This window comes from Moschus berezovskii, chromosome 6 (genome assembly GCF_049115385.1).
Source record: "Moschus berezovskii isolate FMDL1 chromosome 6, NW_MosBer_1.0, whole genome shotgun sequence".
Taxonomy (NCBI): Eukaryota; Metazoa; Chordata; class Mammalia; order Artiodactyla; family Moschidae; genus Moschus; species Moschus berezovskii.
The window spans coordinates 104,210,379-104,234,417 of NC_142465.1; the positions used below are offsets into that span (position 1 = coordinate 104,210,379).

The 24,039-nt window shown below is 36.7% G+C and overlaps 1 protein-coding gene across 1 annotated transcript; it reads left to right on the top strand.

Moving 5' to 3' along the window:
- Positions 1–2,686: 2,686 nt before the first annotated feature.
- LOC129537269 (C-type lectin domain family 7 member A-like) lies at positions 2,687–24,039 on the top strand. The gene is made up of 8 exons (XM_088837331.1): positions 2,687–2,962; positions 5,883–6,078; positions 8,477–8,576; positions 9,452–9,535; positions 12,773–12,880; positions 14,064–14,215; positions 17,082–17,188; positions 22,428–24,039. The coding sequence occupies exons 3-8, from the start codon at positions 8,486–8,488 to the stop codon at positions 22,546–22,548; spliced, it is 663 nt and encodes a 220-aa protein (XP_088693457.1). The 5' UTR covers positions 2,687–2,962; positions 5,883–6,078; positions 8,477–8,485; the 3' UTR covers positions 22,549–24,039.

Here is a 24,039-nt window from a genome sequence, read left to right on the forward strand (position 1 = left end):
AACGCGATTTATAGTTTAGAGGGACAAGAAAGGCTAAATAAAACTGGATGAAAAAAGGAAGTATACAAAAATTATAAAAAGTACTAAAAATACATTGATATTTTGGGTGTGAAGGTATGTGGGTGTTTTAAGGACAGAAAAGTGGGGGGAAATGTGTTTATAATCAAACAACTAATAAGGCCTTATTCTTTACTCAAAATAGTTAAAAAGATAACAAAAAAATCCTCAAAGATGTGATATGCTCATAGTCTGATAATATTTTATATTTTTACTTGCTGTAGATACTGTTGAAAAATATTCAAATTATACAGTTAGATTTTCTAAAACCTATCATATATGTTTTAATTGCAGTAAACCCGGAAGCTGATTTTAAAAGGCTCAGGATTGAATACTGCTAACAATTGCTTTTCCTTGGTTGTTGTTAAGTCACTAGATCATGCCTGACTCTTTGTGACCCTATCAGCTGCACTATGCCAGGCTTTACTATCCTTTATTATCTCCTGGATTTTGCTTGAACTCATGTCCACTGAGTCAGGGATGCCATCCATCCATCTCATCCTCTGTCATCCCCTTCTCCTCCTGCTCTTAATCTTTTCCAGCATTAGGATCTTTTCTAATGAGTTGGCTCTTCACATCAGGTGACCAAAGTATTGGCGCTTCAGCATTAGTCTTCCAATGAATCTTCAGGGTTGATTTCCTTTAGGATTGACTGATTTGACCTCCTTGTTGTCATTGGTGACTTGCCCCAAATTTTTAGAAATACAGATGTATTGATTGGGGCTTCCTTGGTGGCTCAGATGATAAAGAATCCACCTGCACACCAATTAAAATAAATAAATTTTTAAAAAAAGTTAATCACATTAAAAAAAAAAAGAATCCACCTGCAATGTGGGAGACCTGGATTCAATCCCTGGGTTGGGAAGATCCCCTGGAGAAGGAAATGGCAACCCACTCCAGTACTCTTGCTTGGTAAATTCCATGGACAGAGGAACCTGGTGGGCTATAGTCCATGGGGTTTATTATTAAACGATAATAACCACAAAGTCTGTACAACTTTTAAAATCAGTGGAGACAACACATTACTGTAAATATATGTTAATTTATTTTTTGTCAATTTTCCAATTGGTTCTTTTTTATTTTTTTAAACATTTTTTATTGGAGTACAGTTGATTTACAATGTTGTGTTTCAGGTATGCAGTCGAATGATTCAGCTATGCATATACATGTATCTATTCTCTTGCAAATTCTTTTCCCTTTTAGGTTTCTACAGACTATCGAGCAGTGTGAAAGTGAAAGAGGAGAGTGAAAAAGTTGGCTTAAGGCTCAATATTCAGAAAACTAAGATCATGGCATCTGGTCCCATCACTTCATGGAAAATAGATGGGGAAACAATGGAAACAGTGGCAGAGTTTATTTCTTGGGGCTCCAAAATCACTGCAGATGGTGACTGCAGCCATAAAATTAAAAGACGCTTACTCCTTGGAAGGAAAGTTATGACCAACCTAGACAGGATGTTAAAAGGCATTTAATATGCTTTTTTACCATTATTTTGCCAACAAAGTTCTGTCTAGTCAAGACTATGGTTTTTCCAGTAGTCATGTATAGATGTGGGAGTTGGACTATAAAGAAAGGTGAGCGCAGAAGAATTGACATTTTTGAACTGTGGTGTTGAAGAAGACTCTTGAGAGTCCCTTGGACTGCAAGGAGATCCAACCAGTCCATCCTAAAGGAGATCAGTCCTGAGTGTTCATTGGAAGGACTGATGTTGAAGCTGAAACTCCGATACTTCGGCCACGTGATACTAAGAGCTGACTCATTGGAAAAGACCCTATGCTGGGAAAGATTGAAAGTGGGAGGAGAAGGGGATGACAGGGGATGAGATGGTTGGATGGCATCACCGACTCGATGGACATGAGTTTGGGTAAACTCTGGGAGTTGGTGATGGACAGGGAGGCCTGGCGTGCTGCAGTCCATGGGGTCGCAAAGAGTTGGACATGACTGAGCGACTGAACTGAAGTTGTACTATATAGTTGGTCCTTTATTCATTTGAAATATGCATATTTCAAATGAACAGTGTGTTTATTTAATTTTTTTTCTTATTGTGATTGAAGTCAGATAGTATAAAACATACTATTTTAACCATATTTAAGTGTACAGTTCAGAGGCACTAAGTATATTTACATTGTCGTGCAACTCTCCATCATCCATCTCCCAGATTTTCACCTTTCTAAAGTGGGGTAACTCCAATACTTTGGCCACCTCATGCAAATAGTTGACTCACTGGAAAAGACTCTGATGCTGGGAGGGATTGGGGGCGGGAGGAGAAGGGGATGACAGAGAATGAAATGGATGGATGGCATCACTGACTTGATGGACATGAGTTTGGGTAAACTCCGGGAGTTGGTGATGGACAGGGAGGCCTGGCGTGCTGTGATTCATGGGGTTGCAAAGAGTCGGACACGACTGAGCGACTTAACTGAACTGAAAGTGGGGTCGCAAAGAGTCGGACACGACTGAGCGACTGAACTGAACTGAACTGTACTAAAAGTGAAACTGTCCCCATTAAACACTAACTTTTCATCCCCCCTCCCCATCCCTTATCTTCTAGCCCTGGCATCTACTAATGTATCAGTACTTTCTGACTGTATGAATTTGTCTATTCTAGGTACCTTGTGTAAGTGGAATCAAACAATATTTGTCTAACTCCGTGAGTTGGTGATGGACAGGGAGGCCTGGCATGCTGTGATTCATGGGGTCGCAAAGAGTCGGACCCGACAGCGACTGAACTGAACTGAACTGAATGTAAATTGGCTTCCCTGGTGGCTCAGTCATTAAAGCATCTGCCTGCAATGTGGGCGACCTGGGTTTAATTCCTGGGTTGGGAAGATCCCCTGTAGGAGGGAATGGCAACACACTCCAGTATCCTGGCCTGGAGAATTCCATGGACAGAGAAACCTGGCAGGTAACAGTCCATGGGGTTGCAAAGAGTCAGAACATGACCGAGCGGTTTTCACTTTCATTTTCATAGTATATTGGAATGCATTTTTAAGCCTAACTGAATATATGTCCTGGAGAAGGCAATGGCAACCCACCGCAGTACTCTTGCCTGGAAAATCCCATGGGCAGAGGAGCCTGGTAGGCTGCAGTCCATGGGGTCGCTAAGAGTCGGACACGACTGGGCAACTTCACTTTCACTTTTCACTTTCATGCATTGGAGAAGGAAATGACAACCCACTCCAGTGTTCTTGCCTGGAGAATTCCAGGGTTGGGGGTGCCTGGTGGGCTGCCATCTATGGGGTCACACAGAGTCGGACATGACTGAAGTGACTTAGCAGCAGCAGCCGCAGAATATATGTCCTACAAGCAGATTGTACCTTTTTATTTACCCCTTCATGCTATACACAATACAGTGTGTACATGTTAATCTTAAACTCCCACTCTATCACCTTCTTCTGTTTTTCCCCCTGGTAACCATAAATTATTTCTCTGTGAGTCTGTTTCTGCTTTGTAAATAAGTTCATTTGTACCATTTTTTTTTTTTTAAAGATTTCACATATAAGTGTACAGATGAACCTATTTCCAGGCCAGGAATAGAGACGCAGATGTAGAGAATGGGCGTGTTGACACAGTGGGAGAAGGAGAGGGTGGGGAGAATTGGGAGATTAGAATTGACATATATACCCTATCATGTAAGACAGCTAGTGGGAACCTGCTATTAAGCACAGGTTGCTCAGCTCGGTGCTCTGTAATAATCAAGATGGGTGTGGGTGGGGTGGGGTGGGACGAAGGTCCAAGGAGGGAACATATGTACACATATAGCTGATTTGATTCGCTGTACAGAAGAAACTAACACAATATTGTAAAGCAACTATATTGCAATAAAAATGTTATTAAATACCACCTAGTAGATTCCTTGACTAGACGGACCTTGGTTGGCAGGGTAATGTCTCTGCTTTTCACTATACTATCTAGGTTGGTCATAACTTTCCTTCGTAAGCATCTTTTAATTTCATGGCTGCAATCAGCATCCGCAGTGATTTTGGAGCCCCCCAAAATAAAGTCTGACACTGTTTCCACTGTTTTCCCTTCCCTGGTGGCTCAGATGGTAAAGCGTCTGCCTGCAATGCTGGAGACCCTGGTTTGATTCCTGGGTTGGGAAGATCTCCTAGAGAAGGAAATGGCAACCCACTCCAGTACTCTTGCCTGGAGAATCCCATGGAGGGAGGAGCCTGGTAGACTACAGTCCATGGGGTCACAAAGAGTCCGACAGGACTGAGCAACTTCACTTTCACTTTCAGATTCCTTAAGCCTCCCAACAGACTACACTTGTGTGGAAGGTATTCCCGATGGTGCTGAAGAGGATGAGGCTTCCAAAGTTAGCTGCCTCACTCATTGTTGCTACAGAGAAAGTCATTAAGTATGAACTGCAGTCAGCTTTTACCACCCACACCACTGGATGATAGCACTGCACTGAGAGCATAAAAATCATATGTATTCACCCCTAGAATTATGTTCAGAGTCTTAATTTACTGTCTTAATTATACTTTACCAATAATAATGCTATTTAGTCACAAAACAAATAGTTATCAAATTCATATCTATTCAATGACACATTTTAGGACTGGAGAATTTGACATAGAAGGTGTAAACAGATGTACCGCAGCCAAGTAGAGTAATTACATCCATAAGCCTTGAAGTTCATGGCACACAAGTGTGCCTAAAAACTAAGCTTTGCCTTTATGAGAAAGTCCTCATGCATGGAGAATTTCTAGAATGCTTTCCTTATCTTTATTTATGTCAGAAACCTCCTCCCCGAAAGCATCCCTTTAGATCCTAGCAGAGAATAATAAGTCAAAGACAAACCTACAAGGAAAAAGGTAGAAACTTTTGAATGTGGTACCATTATTTGAAGGCAATAAGACAGTTTTGCTTTGGAGGCGATGGGGGAAGGAAACATAAACCATGGAAAAGATCTTTCGAAAAGACTTCAAACCAGGTAGCTGACATAGAAGTGGGTTTTGGTTATTACTATACATTTCTAAGAAGAATTTTAAAGCATCAGACATAGGGTTCCTTTGATGCACAGATCAATGTGGTTGATAAAAAAAACAAAACACTTTTGTTCCTGTCTAACACGTATTTCTAGAGTTAAATAGGGCATTGAACTATTCATTGAATTGAACAAATAATGATTTATAAATACTTGCTCTGACAATTTTGTCTATAACTAACACAGATGATTTTTCACTTTGACGCCTTAAAAGGACTACCTTCAAACTCACTCAACATTTTGAGCCTGTCCCTTTGTTTCTGTCTTGGTTTTTATTTATTATTTAAACAGAAAATCTTCTTCTTTAGACAATTTAAAGACAAGAAATAACTAGAAATCTATTGGGCCAGCCCAATAATGTATGTATTTATATTACTGCAATCTGTCAAGCAATGTGGTTATCAAGATGTTTGTAAAAGATATACACATTTTGACATTTACCTGTTTTTACAGTTTTTATCTCATATATATATGACAATTAGGGATTTACCTTCATTCTTTAAAAAGAAAAATGCATGAATCATGTCAGGTAGAACATGGATATTTCCTTTTATGTTTTTATTAATATAACCTTTTATTTTGTTGTTAACCATTTTCTAATCTCATGAGATCCTGCGATGACCATTTTATTTCAGATTTATGGTAACTGCTAAAGTTCAGGTTTGAATTGATCTACAAATGTCCTCAAAATTTGGGGTTTTAGTTCTTTGTGACTCTTGTCTGACAGAGTGTGGAGTAATGAGATACTGACACCAGTGGAAACTTTCTGTGTGGGAATATTGAATGTCATTTGATCATTGGCTATCTTTTTCTCTGACACTGTCTCTCTAAGGCCAGTCATACATTTCAGCAAGGACCTCCTAGTCTCAAAGCAGAAGTGAAAGGCCAGCAGAGCAAGCTCATCCTAGCTGTGTCCCTGACCAAGTTGTCCTCCTGTTGGTGAAATCTCAAGACACAAACACCGGTACTATCAGGCAGTGTGGGTGTGCCTTTACTGTCACGCTGTTGAACAAACAAGGATAAAGCAGGTAAAGGAGAATTTGCTAGTGGGAGACTATGTTACAAGGATTTTGTATCATTGCAAGAAAGAATTGACTTTGGGGTCCATGTTAATTAATATCTAATGTTAACCCTGTTTGGCCCTATGGGTCAAAATATTTAATATGCAGAATATGAGTTTTAAATATACTCAAATGTTTTGGGGAATATTTAACTCTTTTTTAGGTAATATAAATTTGGTTGTTTTTTTTTCTCTCACCTCTAGGCGTGGTAGCCAACTGGTTAGCAACGAATTATGCAAAGCTTGAACTCCTTTATCCTAAAGTTAAATCTAATAGAAAAAGTTCAAGTGTTTGGATAATATGATTATTTTTCCATTAAAATATACCCAGGTTTATATAGCAAATGTATTTTCTTGTTATTTGGGTAGACAGTTATTCAACTATAAAATAACTATACGAAAATCAGTGAGCTAGGAAAATATGTCCTTGAAACAGGATTTACTTTGTAATTTGGCACTGTGGTAGAAAGAATATTTACTGAAAAACAATTGGTAGCATATTCATACATCTTTTCATCATTTGATGATTGTTCAAATCAGGTTTCCTCAAATTATAAAGAAATTAATAGGTGAAATACTATGATATTAATATTTTAAGAAACGAGAATAAAATCTATTTAGGAAGACCAGTTATCTGGTTCTTTCTACTGAGTTACCAAAGACATTATTTTTTGAAAAATGATTTTCCTCTTTAGTTGTTATTTATTTATACTTCTAGGGAAGAGACATCATTATGTATTTTTTGTGGAAGTGTTTATATAAGTTAAGTGTAGGCAAAGGATCATAGTTTTGGACTAATACAAACAATTGATATAATACACATATTTGAGCTAAATATATATTACATATAAAATATATACTATTATATATATGTATTCATCTGAGCTAAATACTTTTATTTACAACAAACTGTGGAAGAATCTTAAAGAGATGGGAATACCAGATTACCTTACCTTCCTCCTGAGAAACCTGTGCACAGGTCAAGAAGCAACAGTTAGAACCGGTTATGGAACAACGGACAGATTCCAAATTGGGGAAGGAGTACATCAAGGCTGTATATTGTCGCCCTGCTTATTTAACTTCTATGCAGAATACATCATGTGAAATGCTGGACTGGATAAAGCACAAGTTGGAGTCAAGACTTTGGGGAGAAATCTCAATAACCTCAGATATGTGGATGACACCACCCTTATGGCAGTAAGAAAAGAGGGACTGAAGAGTCTCTTGATGAGGGTGAAAAAGGAGAGTGAAAAAGCTGGTTTAAAACTCAACATTTAAAAAATGAAGATCATGTATGGCATCTCATCCCATCACTTCATGGCAAATAGATGGGGAAACAATGGAAATAGTGACAGACTTTTTCTTGGGCTCCAAAATCACTGCAGCCCTGAAATTAAAAGACGCTTGCTTCTAGACAGCATATTAAAAAGCAGAGACATTACTTTGCTGACAAAGGTCCTTCTAGTCAAAGCTATGGCTTTTCCAGTAGTCATGATGGATATGAGAGTTGGACCATAAAGAAAGCTGAGTGCTGAAGAATTGATACTTTTGAACTGTGGTGTTAGAATTACAAATTATGCCTCAGTTGTTTGATGTTACTTCCTAAAAAGCCTTTTCTTGAATCCCACAATTTCTTCCTTTTTCTCAAACAGAAAAGATTGTCAAACTCAAAGATTGAATGTGTGTGTCTGTCCTAAAGAAGGATTACTCTATTCAGTTTCAGACTATGGTTGCCATTTGGGCATGATAGAGGCACTAAGTGACCAAATACAAATTTGCAAGAGAAGCTATAATTCTAGATATTTATGTGAGAATGAAATATACCATTTCCCAAATTGTTGCAATGAATTCAATTATTTTAAAAACAGTAAAGGCTTAACATAACATGCCCATGAACTGTAATGGTCTATTAATTAATCATGTAGAGACTGTGTTATAAGTCATCACAAAGAGAAATTTTAAAAGTATTTTTTTTTTCTGATATTTTCAGATCAGTAGTTACTTTGCATCACTTATTTCAGATTATCATGCTGATCATTCATTTAGCTCTTTCTATTATTTCATGATCGCCGTGAAGTCACTCAGTTGTGTCTGACTCTTTGTGACCCCATGAACTGAAGCCTACCAGGCTCCTTCCTCCGTGGGATTCTCCAGGCAAGAGTACTGGAGTAGGTTGCCATTTCCTTCTCCAGGGGATCTTCCCACCCCAGGGATCGAACCCTGGTCTCCTGCATTCCAGGCAGACGCTTTAACCTCTGAGCCACCAGGGAAGCCATTATTTCATGATAAATGTTGCCATTTTTCAATGCTATTAAAATGCCTTATTCAATGCTGCAAAGGATTCTTGTCATGTTCTTTGCCTTCAGCCCTCAGAAATGAGCCAGGAGAAAGTGATATACATGGAGCCAAAAATCCTGTATTCAAAGAAGAAGAGGGACAAAAGATATCAGAGTCACAAAAGGAAAGGTAAAGTTTCTTTTTCATTTGTTTTCTTATTTTCTGAAAATATTGTGATGTTAAATAAGAGAAAATGAAATCATAATTGTGTTCATACATATGTGATATTACATGCCTGGTTCTTTATATACTGAGGTGTACGTACGTGCTAAGTTGCTTCAGTCATGTCTGACTCTTTAAGACCCTATGGACTATTGCCTGCCAGGCTCCTCTGTCCATGGGATTCTCCAAGCAAGAATCCTGAAGTGTGTTGCCATGCCCTCCTCCAGGGGCTCTTTCCCACCCAGGGATTGAACCTGCATCTCCTGCAGCTCCTGCATTTCAGGTAGATTCTTTACCGCTGAGCCACCAGGGTAATCCTTATATGTTGCTGTTCAGTCGTTCAGTCATCTCTAATTCTTTGTGACTCCATGGGCTGCAGCATGCCAGACCTCCCTGTCCTCCACTGTCTTCCTGAATTTTCTCATGTCTATTGAGCCAGTGATGCTGTGCAACCATCTCATCCTCTGTTGTCCCGTTCTCCTGCCCTCAATCTTTCCCAGCATCAAGGTCTTTTCTAATGAGTCAGCTCTTCTCATCAGGTGGCCAAAGTATTGGAGCTTCAGCTTCAGCATCATTCCTTCCAATGAATATTCAGGGTTGATTTCCTTTAGGATTGATAGATTTGATTTTCTTGCATTCCAAGGGACTCTCAACAGTTTTTTCCAGCCCCTATATACTGAGGGATATATTTAAACATAATAATAATGAGATTTGTAGTCACAGTAATTATAGATATTAATTAAAAACTCCAGAACAAATTTCCATTTTGTTCTAATTCTGTGTGTTTTTTTAAATGCTTAATATGTTTATATATGTATATTTTGCTTTTTGATTTTGTATAGAATCTCCATGGCATATCATTGCAATAATCCTGGGAATTGTATGTTTGTTTCTCCTACTGGCAATCACAGTCTTAGGATATATGTGTGAGTACCATATACACATATTTCATATGAGTGAAAAGTGTCAGGATGAAAAATGAGATACTATATGAGATATCAACCTCTGTTGATATAAAGTTGCATAGAAATCATTAGTGATCATGGATGGTGTTGATAATAATATTGATGATGATGATTTTATTATTTTGCTGTCACTGTTTACGCCACACAAAATAGTGTGATAAGTGTAATAGCACAAAAATCTTGCTGATTATATGGTGTTGCTTACATACACAGTGAAAATTATTTTTCAAGTAGGATAAGGTTTTCCATATGAGCAGAGAGTTTGGAAAATAATTATTTGAATAATACATTCATTATTATATGCATTAAGTATACCGTTATATACTTAAAGATAATAGTGTTTAAATTACAAAGGAAAATAAATGATTTATTTTCTGTATGAGTAAATGTTATCAGTTTTACATAGTTCATATAAATTTTCAAAAATTCTTATACAATGCTTGTTTCCAACATCTTTTTCCTCATGATTATTAATTCTTTGTTTCACTCATTCAACAAACAATTTTGAGGATCTCTTATGGATCAGGAACTACGTGTGGCATCAAAGATACAGAAATTAAAGAAAAAGTCATTTTTCAATGAACTCAGTTTAAAGGAAAATATTTTTAAAAAATGAACCAGTGTTTAAAATAAAATATTATTGGTATAAGGATGATGGCATGAAGATATCAGATGAATGGCATTTAACGTGCTGAGGTCAAGAAAGCTCTCTTGTAGGATTTAATAATTGATAAGGTGCAATGGGAAGGTAAGAAATAATTAGGAGGCTCAGGGTAGAGAAGGCTCATTCAGGTAACGAATAACATGAAAAACCGACAGATGTACATGCTGGAAACATTCAGGTTTTGGACCAAAAAAAGTGGCTAGAAATAAGTTTGGCTAGGTACGTAACTTCATGGAAATCTTTTATACCATGTTGTGTGCATACATGCTAAGTCGCTTTAGTCGTGTCAGACTCTTTGTGACCCTACTGACTGTAACCTGCTAGGATCCTCTGTGCATGGAATTCTCCAGGCAAGAATACTGGAGTGGGTTGCCATACCATCCTCCAGGGGATCTTGCTGACCCAGAAATCGAACCGACATCTCTTATATCTCCTGCATTGCAGGTGGATTCTTTACCCACTGAACCACCTGGGAAGCTCTTGTACCATGTTAAGAAGTTTTAAATTTACCCTAAAAACAAAGGAAACAATTGAAGTATTTTACATTAAGGAAAAACATGACTCATATTACATAAGCAGATCTGGATTCTGGAAAGTCCAGTCAAGGTAGACTAGAAAGATCAAATAAGGGATTATGTCCAGATAAGAAATGAAATGTTGCCGGCCATGTCAGTAAACAAAGGATGTCACAATCATCAGTTATTGTAGCCATTGGGGATGGTAAGCTGGTGAGCCCTGAGGGAACTCAGGAAGCAAAAGAATACCTGTGATTTAGCAGTCATCAGACTGCAGCCACTCCCTACTATGAGCCCCGAGGACACTTGGTATATGAAAACACAGCATACTAGCCCCAGATAGCTGAGATGCATGTCAAAGAAGTGATTTCTGTGAGCCCAGACACTTGTATATTCCTGTACAAAGAAAAACGTTGAATTTCTTAACTTGAAATATCTAGTTTCCTTTATTGTTTAGATAACAATAATCTTTTGAAGTTTAGACTACCTGCCTTGTGTTGCAAAACTCCTATATAACCTATCCCTCCCTCCCACCCTCACCTCTTCAGAGAAGTTTTTTCAGAGTTACTTGAGGTACTTCCTTCCCAGGGTTTGAAGTCCGAAAAACTCCCACTGAATAAAACATAACTCTCAACTTTTAAGTTGTGAATATATATATATTATTTTAGTTGACACAGACTAGGGGTGAGAGTTTCAGACTTGTTCAGTGGGAAGCACAAATTTTTTTTCTGCAATAGATTGATGGATACCTGTGTATTTATAAAAAGGGAAGCTAGAAAGTGAGGGGAACTTAGGCTTGATGGTGATTGTTTCTATGTGAAGTATTGACAGCAAATGAAGCCATCTTCTGAGAGACAGTCAAGAGGGGTTGTAGATAATTTAGGAAAAGACTAAATAGCTATTGAATTAGGAAAATAATGTGACTCAATAAACACATCGTGTAGTATGGAAGGGCATAAAGATGATGAGAACGTAAATGTCGATCAGCACTAATCTGTATCTGAACAGTTTTGCAACCTTTTTGTCATTGGACTTTAAGAAGTTTGTGTGAAGACAATGTGATGTGATACATGTCTATCAGAGTTGGCTATTTTCAGATGTGCCTAAAGACTATTTTTGCAAGATTGTTGGAAGTCTTGCCCAAATTAGTTCTCTACTCTGTGGCCTTAGATAGACAAAAAGGAAAGGGAGGTGGGTGTCTATTAATCACAAGAAATGGCAGTATTTAGAAACTAGAGATGTTGATGTGTCTTTTAAATTTAGATCCAAAATATAAACATTGGAATGGATTAATGAATCAGAGCAACAGTGATATTTATTGTAACTGAGGACATTAAGATACTGTGCAATTAATGTTTCTAGAACTTTTTTACAAGTAGACATTACATTTGGCTGAATGGTGCTAAGTGTTAGCCGAGTTTGAAATAAAGATTCTTGATTGTGTAACAAATTCTCCAGTGTTTTGGAAAAATGTTCCTACACTTAAAGAGCCATACACTTCATGCTTTTACATTTTTTATGCATGAATTTTTGGAAAAGATGACTTTCTCTCAGAGATTTTTAACTCTCTTTTTTCACATTAGAAGTAGCCCTCTGAGTTCTTTTCCCATAGGTGTTCAATGAATCCATTATAAACTTGTGCTAAAAAAGCCAAATCCCTTAGGTTAGCCCTAAATGAAAATATTAAATGCTAAATCAAATAGTGAATACTGAATTTCACAAATTTTGAAATCTTTGTTTGAAGAGTAGATGATACAAAAACCCTTTATTTCCAGTTTATATTCTGTTTTATAAATGTTGATTACTGTTTTACATAGTTAAAAATAAGTAAGTTATGGCTATATATAAAAATAAACACATTTTATGTTTTGATGCTTTAAAATATTTTAACGTTATACTTTCTCTGATCATACTTTCATTTAGTCAACACTGTTTATTTTGTAATTCAGAATTAAATGATTGTAATAAAATGACCTATTAAAGCCATTCATTATCTTAATTTTACAATATGGTTTGAAGATGTTCAGACAAATTCTAAGTGCAATACACAAGATATAAAAGACACAAATGAAAGGAATACTTCTGGACCAGGAGTTGAGGATCACTCAGTTTTACCACCTAGCACAGGTAAGTACTAAATATTTAGGCTGATAACTGACAGATTTTTTTCAAGGAATTATCCCCTTCTGTGCCCTTTCAGTGTTGGTCACTTGCTAAGTTGTGTCCTACTCTTTGCGACCCTATGTACTGCAGCACACCAGGCTTCCCTGTCTTTTACCATCTCCCAGAGCATGCTCAAATTCATGTCCATTGAGTTGGTGATGCTATCTAACCATTTCATCCTCTGCTGCCCTCCTCTCATTTTGCCATCAATCTTTCCCAGCATCAGAGTCTTTTCCAATTTATCGGCTCTTCCCATCGGGTGGCCAAAGTATTGGAGCTTCAGCTTCAGCATCAGTCCTTCCAATGATTATTCAGGGTTGATTTCCTTTATGATTGACTGGTTTGATCTTGCTGCCCAAAGGACTCTCAAGAGACTTCTCCAGCACCATAATTCAAAGGCCCTTTCAGTACTGTAAAACTTTACACTCAACTTTGTTAGGACCTTTAATTATGCTCATTCTTTCTTATCAAACCAAATTTTATCAATTGTAGTTAATTGAATACAGAATTTCCAAAGTAAGAAGCTCCTATTAGGCCTTTATATTGTTTTGATTATTTTGTGCTTGTGGATGAATTTTTGCCAATATACATTCCTTGGAATTAATGGTTATGTCAAGCTCAGTCTCTCGGTCATTGTCTGAGTCTTTGTAACTCCATGGATTATAGGACACCAGACTCATCTGTCCATGGGTTTCTCTAGGCAAGAATACTGGGTTGGGTAGCCACTCCTTTGTCCAGACATCTTCCTGACCCAGGGACTGAACCTGGGTGTCCTGCATTGCAGGCAAATTCTTTACTGTCAGCCACAGGGAAGCCTGGAATAAATACTATTTCTATATACTTACATTGATGGATTTCTTCCTTCAGGGAGAACTGCTCCATTTTTTTTGTAGTCTATTTGTATTAAAAAAGTCAAGATTTATCAATCTTAATGATGGCCTTGGTTCTGTCAGAGATAGTCTCTGGCTCAACAGTATTGTTACCTACAGAGTTTGGCAGGAAAGCTAATTCTAACATAAAACTTTGGGGATGAAGGAAAGTCATATATTTTCTGTTCATTCAGTCTGAAGTAAGCAGTGAAGTACAGAAAAGTGCAGGTCTCTAAATGGTCTTGAGGTTGTGGATGATGGTGGTTTTTATTTTCAAGTTAAAGGCTATGGTACATGTCAAGGAAAATGGTCCTGCTGTGGAAAAGACTGTTACTATTTTTCAAAAGAAGAGAAACCTTGGATGGAGAGTAAGAAGTCATGCCAAGATTTGGGCTCTAGTCTCATTAAGATTGATGACAAAGAGGAGCAGGTATGTTTACTTGACTACATCTGAATAAGTGCTTTAGAAGTCCGTATGTCTTAAGCTAGGATAATTGTATAGGCTTTTCCTCCAATGTTATTTCATCAGTTTGATTTGAAGCCCTGGTCCATATAGGTGCAGACTTACCTGCAGGGGAGGGGACACAGGTGTAACAAAGACCTGGAAGAATTATTTGTTAAACCAAGAGAAATAGCTTTCCTGTGGATGTGGGTGCCATGGGATGATTTTCAGTCTTTCGATTATATGTGTGGCCTCTTCACATTTTAGTATACATCAGATTGCTCAGTATTTGGCCACTAAGGGCTAATTCAGGGCAAACGAAAAACTGCCTTTAATAATGCAAACAGTTTAAAAGAGACAGCATCTCATGGTATTGAGGTCTATTCTCCCACCATCAGTATTTGGGAGGGAACACATTTTTAGAGAAGGATGAGTTTTTCATTTTCATGATCATAGGAAATAAAGAATGGAAATAAAAGTGAATGAAACTAGCTGGAATGATTCTTCAAAAATGAATTTTTGCCTTACTTAGAATCCTGAGTGACAGAGGAAGTTTCTTTTTTCTGGAAGAGAAAATCTAGATCACATTTGCCATCACTTATAAGATTTGAGAATATAAAGCTTATCTAGCAGATTATGTAGATTTCCTTCTAATGATTCAATTCAGGAATTGAATTTAATTCTTAATATTTAGTCCTGGAAATGTTATTTCTGTTAGAGTCTTATGAAGTACAGGTTAAAGCCCTATGTCTTCTTGTTTATGAAATTGATATCATCATAATAATAATATGAATGAATCAATCTTTACTATCTAAGTAGTGGGATATGAAGCCAAAGAAATACAAATATCCAGATACAAATTACAAGTTCCTTGATCAGTTTAAACCTCAGTTGTAATCAGTTCCCAAGTGATATTAGTTTTATTTTACCCCTGAGAGTTTAATTCATAATTTCCTTGTGATTTCCAATTCTGTTCTCTTCAGTTTTATTCCTGCCATTGAGGTTTCTGGACTTAGAGCTTCAATGAATCTGCTTATGCTGTTATTCCTTTATTTCCATGAACTATTCTAGTTCCTTTGAAATTTCTGAAAAAATTTTGATGTTGTTTAGAGCAAAAGCCATGCTTCATACTCTATTACCTCTTTTGGTGACAGCCTTGCTGTCAGTATTAAAAGCTGTGAACTATACACTCTGAAAACTTTGGGACAGACTTTGTCCTAGAACAGCATTATTCTCACACTAACGTTTAAGATTTTTAGTCTTCTGCTGTGTTACAGAGCATAAGAATGTAATTAGAACAGTGACTTAAATCCAATGATGCTTGAAAAGAGAGACTGGCTTTTATGCATTTATGTACCTAACATCTAGCAAAAATATATAAATGGAAGAACTAATATACATTTAATTTTAAGGCTTTTTCAAAGTTCTAGAAATAATAAAGTGTATTTTTGACATGCCTCTATAATACCCATACATTTTTCCTAGGCTTTAAAAATAAACTATTTAAATATTCCTTTTATACAATTTTATTATGATGTAAAAATATTGACGTGTGTATGTGTTTGTGAGAGAGACAGACTGAGATGCTACTTTTAGTAAAGAGAATTTACTGCTTCACATTTGTATCCATTCAAAAATAACTGACGTGAGTAAAATATACCAATTGGAATAATGATTACAAATAACTAATAACATTTTATGTCAAAGATGTTTCAGTACACGAAATCTCCATAACAGATAATATGATTCCCATTTTATAGACAAAGAGAATGTTTAAGAAAATTTATTTGCTAAGTTTACATGCAAGTAAATGGTATGACCTATTTTAAAACTTGTAGGTAAGTTTCTTCATTTCCACTCCTGCATAATATTCTGTACTGCATATATACTTTTTTCATAGTCTAGATGATGGGAATTTGGGTCATTTCCAGTTTTTGTTGTTATGAATGGTCCTTCATTAAACATTCTTAAAAACATCTCTACAAGATTTTTCCCTCTGCCCTATGTTTTATCATAAAGCACTAGATATGCAAGAGTTCAACTTCATATAATATTTCCAAATTATTTTTCAGTATAATTTTAGCAGAAGTTTTTGTTTGTTTGTTTGCTTAATTTTAGCTTCTTGTGGGATCTTAGTTCCCTGGTCAGGAATTGAAACCAGGACCCTTGCCATGGAAGAACAGGGTCCTAACCACTGGACTGCCAGGGAAGTCCCTAGCAAGAGTTTTAAAGATGCCTTTGTTCTCTACCTTCAAACAAACTTGGTGTTGTTATTCTTAATTTTTCACCAAGTGAATAGCTGTCAATATATCTTTGTACTTTTGATTTGCCTCTCCCTGACATCTAGTGAGGTTGTCATATCTCCACATTTATAGTGCCTGTGTTTTATTTGAAATATAGGTTCTTAATTTTTGCTTATTTTTCTTATTGAATAACTTTGCTTTCTTAGTGATTTATAGGGATATTTTATTTGTTCATCAAACTAAATCACTACAGACATCTGCAGATTTCAGACTTGTCTTTTTGTATTCTTTAAAGTATCTGATGATGAAGATAAGTACTAGGTTTAGAGCAGTCATGTTTACCTATGTAATCTATTTTACACGGTGATTTATTTTAAATTCCATCACGTTCATTCTTTTATATATTTCATCCAGACATGAGGAATAGAGTGATTCATTCATGAGGCCTTTCCGCTTTCATTTCTTTTCTTCACGATGGAGAAATTGGTGCCTACTCTATTTGTCATGGGGGTATTTGAAAACAAATGTGCCCAGCATCTTATGAAAGTTCCCTGTAGTAAAGTGTATTATTGATATTATGAATAATGCTAGTCATTCTAATTTTCCTACAGGTCTTCATTCAATCAAAAATAAAATACAGTCATTGGATTGGGTTAGAGAAAAGAGGGCTTCATCATCCCTGGAAGTGGCTGGATGGCACAAGTGCTTCTAAGAATCTGTAAGATTTTATTTCATGGTCTCCCCACTCCCTTTCATTCTCATTACCTGATTCATAAATTACAGGTTGAAAACAGGAAATGGTCCTTGGGAATTTAGGGAACATCTTTAATTCCAGTCATCTCACTTCTCAGACCAGCAACCAAGTGCACATCTCAGGCCCCAGATAATCAGATTCAAAAATCATTATATCTACCCTCATTCTTTGGCAGTAGGAATGAATGATAACAAACCAAAAAATACCAAGTAATTTATATAGCATATTCGAGGATTGTAAATGCTATGATGTGATATGCAGCCCAATACATTTTGTCATAAATGTGCTTTATAAGTACCTTCCTTTGATGGAGGTAAACAGAAGAGAGTTCAAGGTTCTTTGTTAGCAACTATAGGAATGATTGCCAGTAATTTTGTTGGGGCATATATGGAATTCAGTTTTAGATATATGGTGGATAAATATATTAAACATTTAATTATCTTCAGGATGTCACATGAGCATTTTGGTACATTATTATCAAGTTCAAATGCAAGGTCTATCCATGCCTCAGTGCAGAGATGGTATTAATACTACGAGGCTAGAAGTGAACATTAGGAAATCTAAGGTCTGGGCCCTTGGACACCCAAATGTTTAAGATTATATAACTCAAAAACATTACTGTGAAAAGTGGTTAAAGATATGATTAAGTCAATGGAGAGGGTAGGTTCATGGGGTATCTTAAAAAGAAGGGCTACTTCAATAAGCAGAATGTGAAAGGCTGGTGACTTTTCACTGCTAATTTTGTTACTTGATACTAATACTTTCACTGAGATTCATGAACAGCTGGAGAAAGATTAATATAGATTTTCTTCTATATATTGTAGCCTCACCCTAAAATGTAAAATCCATGTTCCTTAATCTCAATGCTCAGTTTCACAGATTTTTAAAGCTTTGTTTAGTGTGGAAGCATTAGGCTCACTGGGAAAATAAAAAGTACACTCACATTTTCTTTCTTTCTTTTCACTGAATAGATAACATACTATATTATATTATTAGTTTCAGGTATACAACATAGTGATCTGATGCTTGTTTACACCATAAATTAATTATTACAATAAGATGAGTCATCCCCCCAAAGACTAGTAACCCTTTGTCACCACAGAAATTTATTGCAATATTACTGGCTATATATTATATTCCCAGTGACTTAATGACTTTATAACTAGAAGTTTGTAACTTTTAACCCCCTCCATCTATTTTTCTCAGCTTCCCACTTCTCTTCCCTCTGCAATCACCAGTTGTTCCTCAGAATATATGAGTCTGACTATGTCTCATGGGGCTCAGTTGCACAATCCACTCTGGTCACTGAAGCCAGGTGCCCCAGGGTATCTCCTGTATGGGCTGCATGTGTCCTCTTGTTGTGGTTGAACTGCAATTGCTGTGGGTGTGCAGGTTGATGGGTTTGGCCTGCGGGTGGCCAAAGTATTGGTGCTTCAGCTTCAGCATCAGTCCTTCCAATGAATATCCAGGGTTAATTGCACGAAGTAAGATTGACTTGTTCGGACTCCTTACAGTCCAAGGACTCTCAAGAGTCTTCTCCAGCACTGCAATTTGAAAGCATCAATTCTTCAGAGCTCAGTCTTCCTTCTGGACCAACTCTTACATGCTAACATGACTACTGAAAAAACCAGTAACTGTGACTATATGGACCTTTGTAAGCAAAGTGTTGTCTCTGTTTTTTAATATACTGTCTAGGTTTGTCACTGCTTTGCTTGTCATCAGTTCAGTTCAGTCCCTCAGTCATGTTCAACTCTTTGTGACCCCATCCACTGCAGCACACCAGGCCTCCCTGTCCATCAACAACTCCCAGAGTTTACCAAAACTCATGTCCATTGAGTCGATGATGCCATCCAACCATCTCATCCTCTGTCAACCCCTTCTCCCCCCGCCTTCAATCTTTCCCAGCATCAGGGTCTTTTCAAATGAGTCAGCTCTTCACATCAGGTGGTCAAAGTATTAGAGTTTCAGCTTCAACATCAGTCCGTCCAATGAATATTCAGGACTGATTTTCATTAGGATGGACTGGTTGGATCTCCTTGCAAGGGACTCTCTAGAATCTTCTCCAATACCACAGTTCAAAAACATCAATTATTTGGCACTCAGCTTTCTTTATAGTCCAACTCTCACATCCATACATGACTACTGGAAAAACCATAGTTTTGACTAGGCGGAATTTGTTGGCAAAGTAATGTCTCTGCTTTTTAATATGCTGTCTGGGTTGGTCATAACTTTTCTTCCAAGGAGCAAGTGTCTTTTGATTTCATGGCTGTAGTCACCATCTGCAATGATTTTGGAGCGCCCCAAAATAAAGTCTCTCACTGTTTCCACTGTTTCCCCATCTATTTGCCACGAAGTGATAGGACCAGATGCCATGATCTTAGTTTTCTGAATGTTGAGTTTTAAGCCAACTTTTTCACTCCTCTTTCACTCTCATCAAGAGGCTAAAGAGCCTTTAGTTGTTAGTTCTTCTTCACTTTCTGCCATAAGAGGGGTGTCATCTGCATTTCTGCGGTTATTGATATGTCTCCCAGAAATCTTGATTCCAGCTTGCACTTCATCCAGCCCAGCATTTCTCATGATGTACTCTGTGTATAAGCTAAATAAACAGGGTGACAATATACAGCCTTGACATAATCCTTTCCCAATATTGAACCAGTTTATTGTTCCATGTCCAGTTCTAGCTGTTGGTTCTTGACCTGCACACAGGTTTCTCAGGAGGCAGGTTAGGTGGTCTGGTAATCCCATCTTTTTAAGATTTTTCCAACGAGTCCTGTGACCCACACAGTCAAAGGCTTTAATGTAAGTCAACGAAGCAGAACTAGATGCTTTTTAGGAATTCCCTTGCTTTCTCCATTATCCAGTGAATGCTGGCAATTTGATCTCTGGTTCCTCAGCCTCTTTGAAACCCAGCTTGTACATCTGGAAGTTCTTGGTTCATGTACTGCTAAAACCTCACTTGAAGGATTTTGGGCATAACTTTACCAGCATGTGATATAAGTGCAATAATAGGACTTCTCAGATGGCATTAGTGGTAAAGAACTTGACTGCCATAGCAGGAGACATAAAAGACACATGTTCAGTCCCTGGTTAGGGAAGATACTCTGGAGAAGGGCCAGAATCCTTGCCTGGAGAATCCCCATGAACAGAGGAGCCTGGCAGGCTGTGGTCCATAGATTCGCAAAGAGTCAAATATGACTGAAGTCACTTAACAGGCAGCAGACAGTAGTTTGAACATTCTTTGGCATTTCCTTCTTTGGGATTGGAATAAAAACTGATGTTTTCTTGAAGATATCTCTAGTCTTTTCCTTTCTATTGTTTTCCTCATTTCTTTGCGTTGTTCATTTAAGAAGACTTTTTTCTCTACTTGCTATTCTTTGGAGCTCTGCATTCATTTGGATATATTTCCATTTCACCCTTGCCTTTCACTTGTCTTCTTTCTTCAGATATTTGTAAAGCATCCTCAGACAACCACTTTGCCTTGTTGTATTTCTTTTCCTCGGGGACGGTTTTGGTCACTACCTCCTGTACAGTATTATTAATTTCCATTCAAAGTTCTTCAGGCACTCTATAAGACTTTGAGTTTATTGAGTTTATTTGTCAAATATACTGTATAATCATAAGAAATTTGATTTAGGTCATACCTGCATGGCCTAGTGGTTTTCCCTACTTTCTCAATTTAAGCCTGAATTTAACAATAAGGAGTTCATGATCTGAGCCACAGGCAGCTCCAGGTCTTGTTTTTGCTGACTGTGTAGAGCTTCTCCTTCTTGAGCAGCAGACAACATAATCAATCTAAATTCAGTATTGACCATCTGGTGATGTCCATGTGTAGAGTCTTCTCTTGGGTTGTTGTAAAAGGATGTTTGCTATGACTAGCATGTTCCTTTGACAAAACTCTGTTAGCCTTTGCTCTGCTTCATTTTGTACTCCAAGGCCAAACTTGCCTGTTATTCAAGTATTCTTGCCGTGAGTTTCCCATGAACCCTAAAAAAAGGCAAAAAAGATATATCACCAGAAGATGAGACCCCAGGTCAGAAGGTGTCCAATATGCTACTGGGGAAGAGCATAGAGAAATTACCAATAGCTCCAGAATGAATGAAGCAGCTGTCAAAGCAGAAACAATGCTCAGTTGTGGATGTGTCTGGTGGTGAAAGTAAAGCCTGATGTTGTAAAGAACAATATTGCATGGGAATCTAGAATGTTAAGTCCATGAATCAAGGTCAACTGGATGTGGTCAAGCAGGAGATGTCAAGATTGAATATTGACATTTTAGGAATCAGTGAACTAAAATGGACAGGTATGGGCGAATTCAATTTTTTTGTGTTAATTGCTTAGTCAAGTCTGACTCTTTGTGATTCCCCATGGACTGTAGCCCAGCAGGCTCCTCTCCCCATGGCATTCTCCAGGTAAGAATACTGGAGTGGGTTGCCACTTCCTTCTCCAGGGGAAGTACCTGAAATACCAGGAATACCTGTCTGGGATCAAACCCATGTCTCCTGCATTGCAGGCAGATTCTTTACTATCTGATCTATAGGGAAGTCCTGAATTTAATTTGACTGACCATTATATCTACTACTGTGGCCAAGAAATGAAGTAGCCCTCATAGTCAACAAGATTCCAGAAAGCAATACTTGGGTGCAACCTCAAAAATGGCAGAATGATCTCAGTTTGTTTCCAAGGTAAACCATTCAAAAGCACAATATTCTAAGTCTATGCCCCAACTACTGTTGCTGAAGAAATTGAAGTTGGCCAGTTCTGTAAAGACCTTCAAGACCTTCTAGAAGTAACATCAAAAAAAGATGTCCTTTTTAACATAGGGGATTAGAATGCAAAAGTAGGAAGCCTGAGTCATAGCAAGCTAGATCTATATTTGTGTCTGATTACAATGAACCACATAATTATTTTTTATATTTAAACACTTCCCAAATTTTCAGAAGTGTCAGAAGAATTTTTTCAAACTACATATCTATTCATGTATATATCCCATTCTATACTATCCTTTCTACTTCTTCCTTATCTCTAATTGACCACTGGCAACATTTCCCTTAGTTTTAAACATAATTATACTTTATAATTCCACAGGTAAATATCTGTTGCAAGATAAATATTCCATTGAAATAATTACATCCATATGTTTTAAATTTGTGATAATTAAATTTTGCTAAAGAATGACTTTCTAAAATAAATATATTCTCTGATGCAGGGATTTCCAGAATTCAAATGGAAAATGTGGATGCCTAAAGTCAACACATATTATTCCTGATGTTTGTACTAGGCAGTTTCATTATATTTGTGAAAAAACATTTACTTGCCTTAATAATTAAAGGAATTACTGTGATCAATATCTTAATACATTCATCCTTTAATAGATATTAGGAAACAAACTTTAATTATTCACTAACTTAAATTGCAAACTTAAATTACTAAACTATGTATAATTTAATAAGGATTATGGTATCCCAACATCTGTGAGAAAAGACAAATAAGTTTTTTATATAGAAAATGATAAATCCAAATTATTTTTTTAATTTCAAGAATCAGTAAATCAGAGAACATGAAACAAATTCACTGAACTAATTGTTTTATACTTATTTTTCTATCATTTAATTGAATTTATTTGAATAGATAATGCATTCAGATTGCTCAAACTATGAGATATGAAATAATGAGCAAAGTTTCTTTACTTATCTTATTTCTTATTCACCTAGTTTCCTTGTTAGAGGCAGATGCATAACTAGTTTCCTGGATAACTATAAATAATGGTTCTGTTTCTTTATATTTTAATGTAAAATTATCTTGCAGATTGCTCCATATCAGTACTTAAAAAGCTGTCTCATTTTTTGTAAAAGACTGCATGTATTGTACTAAATCCCTGGAGAAGGAAATGGCAACCCACTCCAGTATTCTTTCTTGGGAAATCCCATGGACTGAAGAGTCTGGCAGGCTACAGTTCACTGGGTTGCAAAGAGTTGGATATGACTGAGCAACTTCACTTTCACTTTTTCATTGCACTAAATGGATGTGCCAAAATTTATTAAATCAGTTTATTTCAATGAGTATTTAGGTTTGTCCCAGAGTTTTGTAATTATAGAAAAACTTCGCAGTAAAAAAAACTTACTATATTAAATGTTATTTGCTATACATCTTATCTATATGGGAAATATCCATGAATGTAATTTCTGTGTCAACAGATGTATATATTACATTTTAATTGATATTTATTGTTTAAATAGAGATTATAACCTATTATATCCAAATAGCAATGTTCAAGGGTGACACTTTCTCACATCTTTGCCATAAAAGCATGTTAGCAATCTTTTTGATTTTACCAATAAAATTTTTACCAAAAAAACTGTTGTTTTGTGTCAGTTAAATTATAGTTCTCTATTACCTGAGCATCTCTTGATGGCATTTATTTTATTTAAATTATTTGTTCACATCTTTGTGGATTAATATTGCAAACAATTCTGAGCAAAAGAAAGCAGACACATAATCATTTATCCTATAAAATTCCACTTATTTATATAGCTGTGAAAAGAAGAGAAGCAAAAAGCAAAAGAGAAAAGGAAAGATATACCGATTTGAATGCAGAGTTTCAAAGAACAGCAAGGAAAGATAAGAAAGCCTTCCTCAGCGATCAATGCAAAGAAATAGAGGAAAACAATAGAATGGGAAAGACTAGAGATCTCTTCAAGAAAATTAGAGATACCAAGGGAACATTTCATGCAAAGATGGGCTCGATAAAGGATAGAAATGGTATGGACCTAACAGAAGCAGAGGATATGAAGAAGAGGTGGCAATAATACACAGAAGAA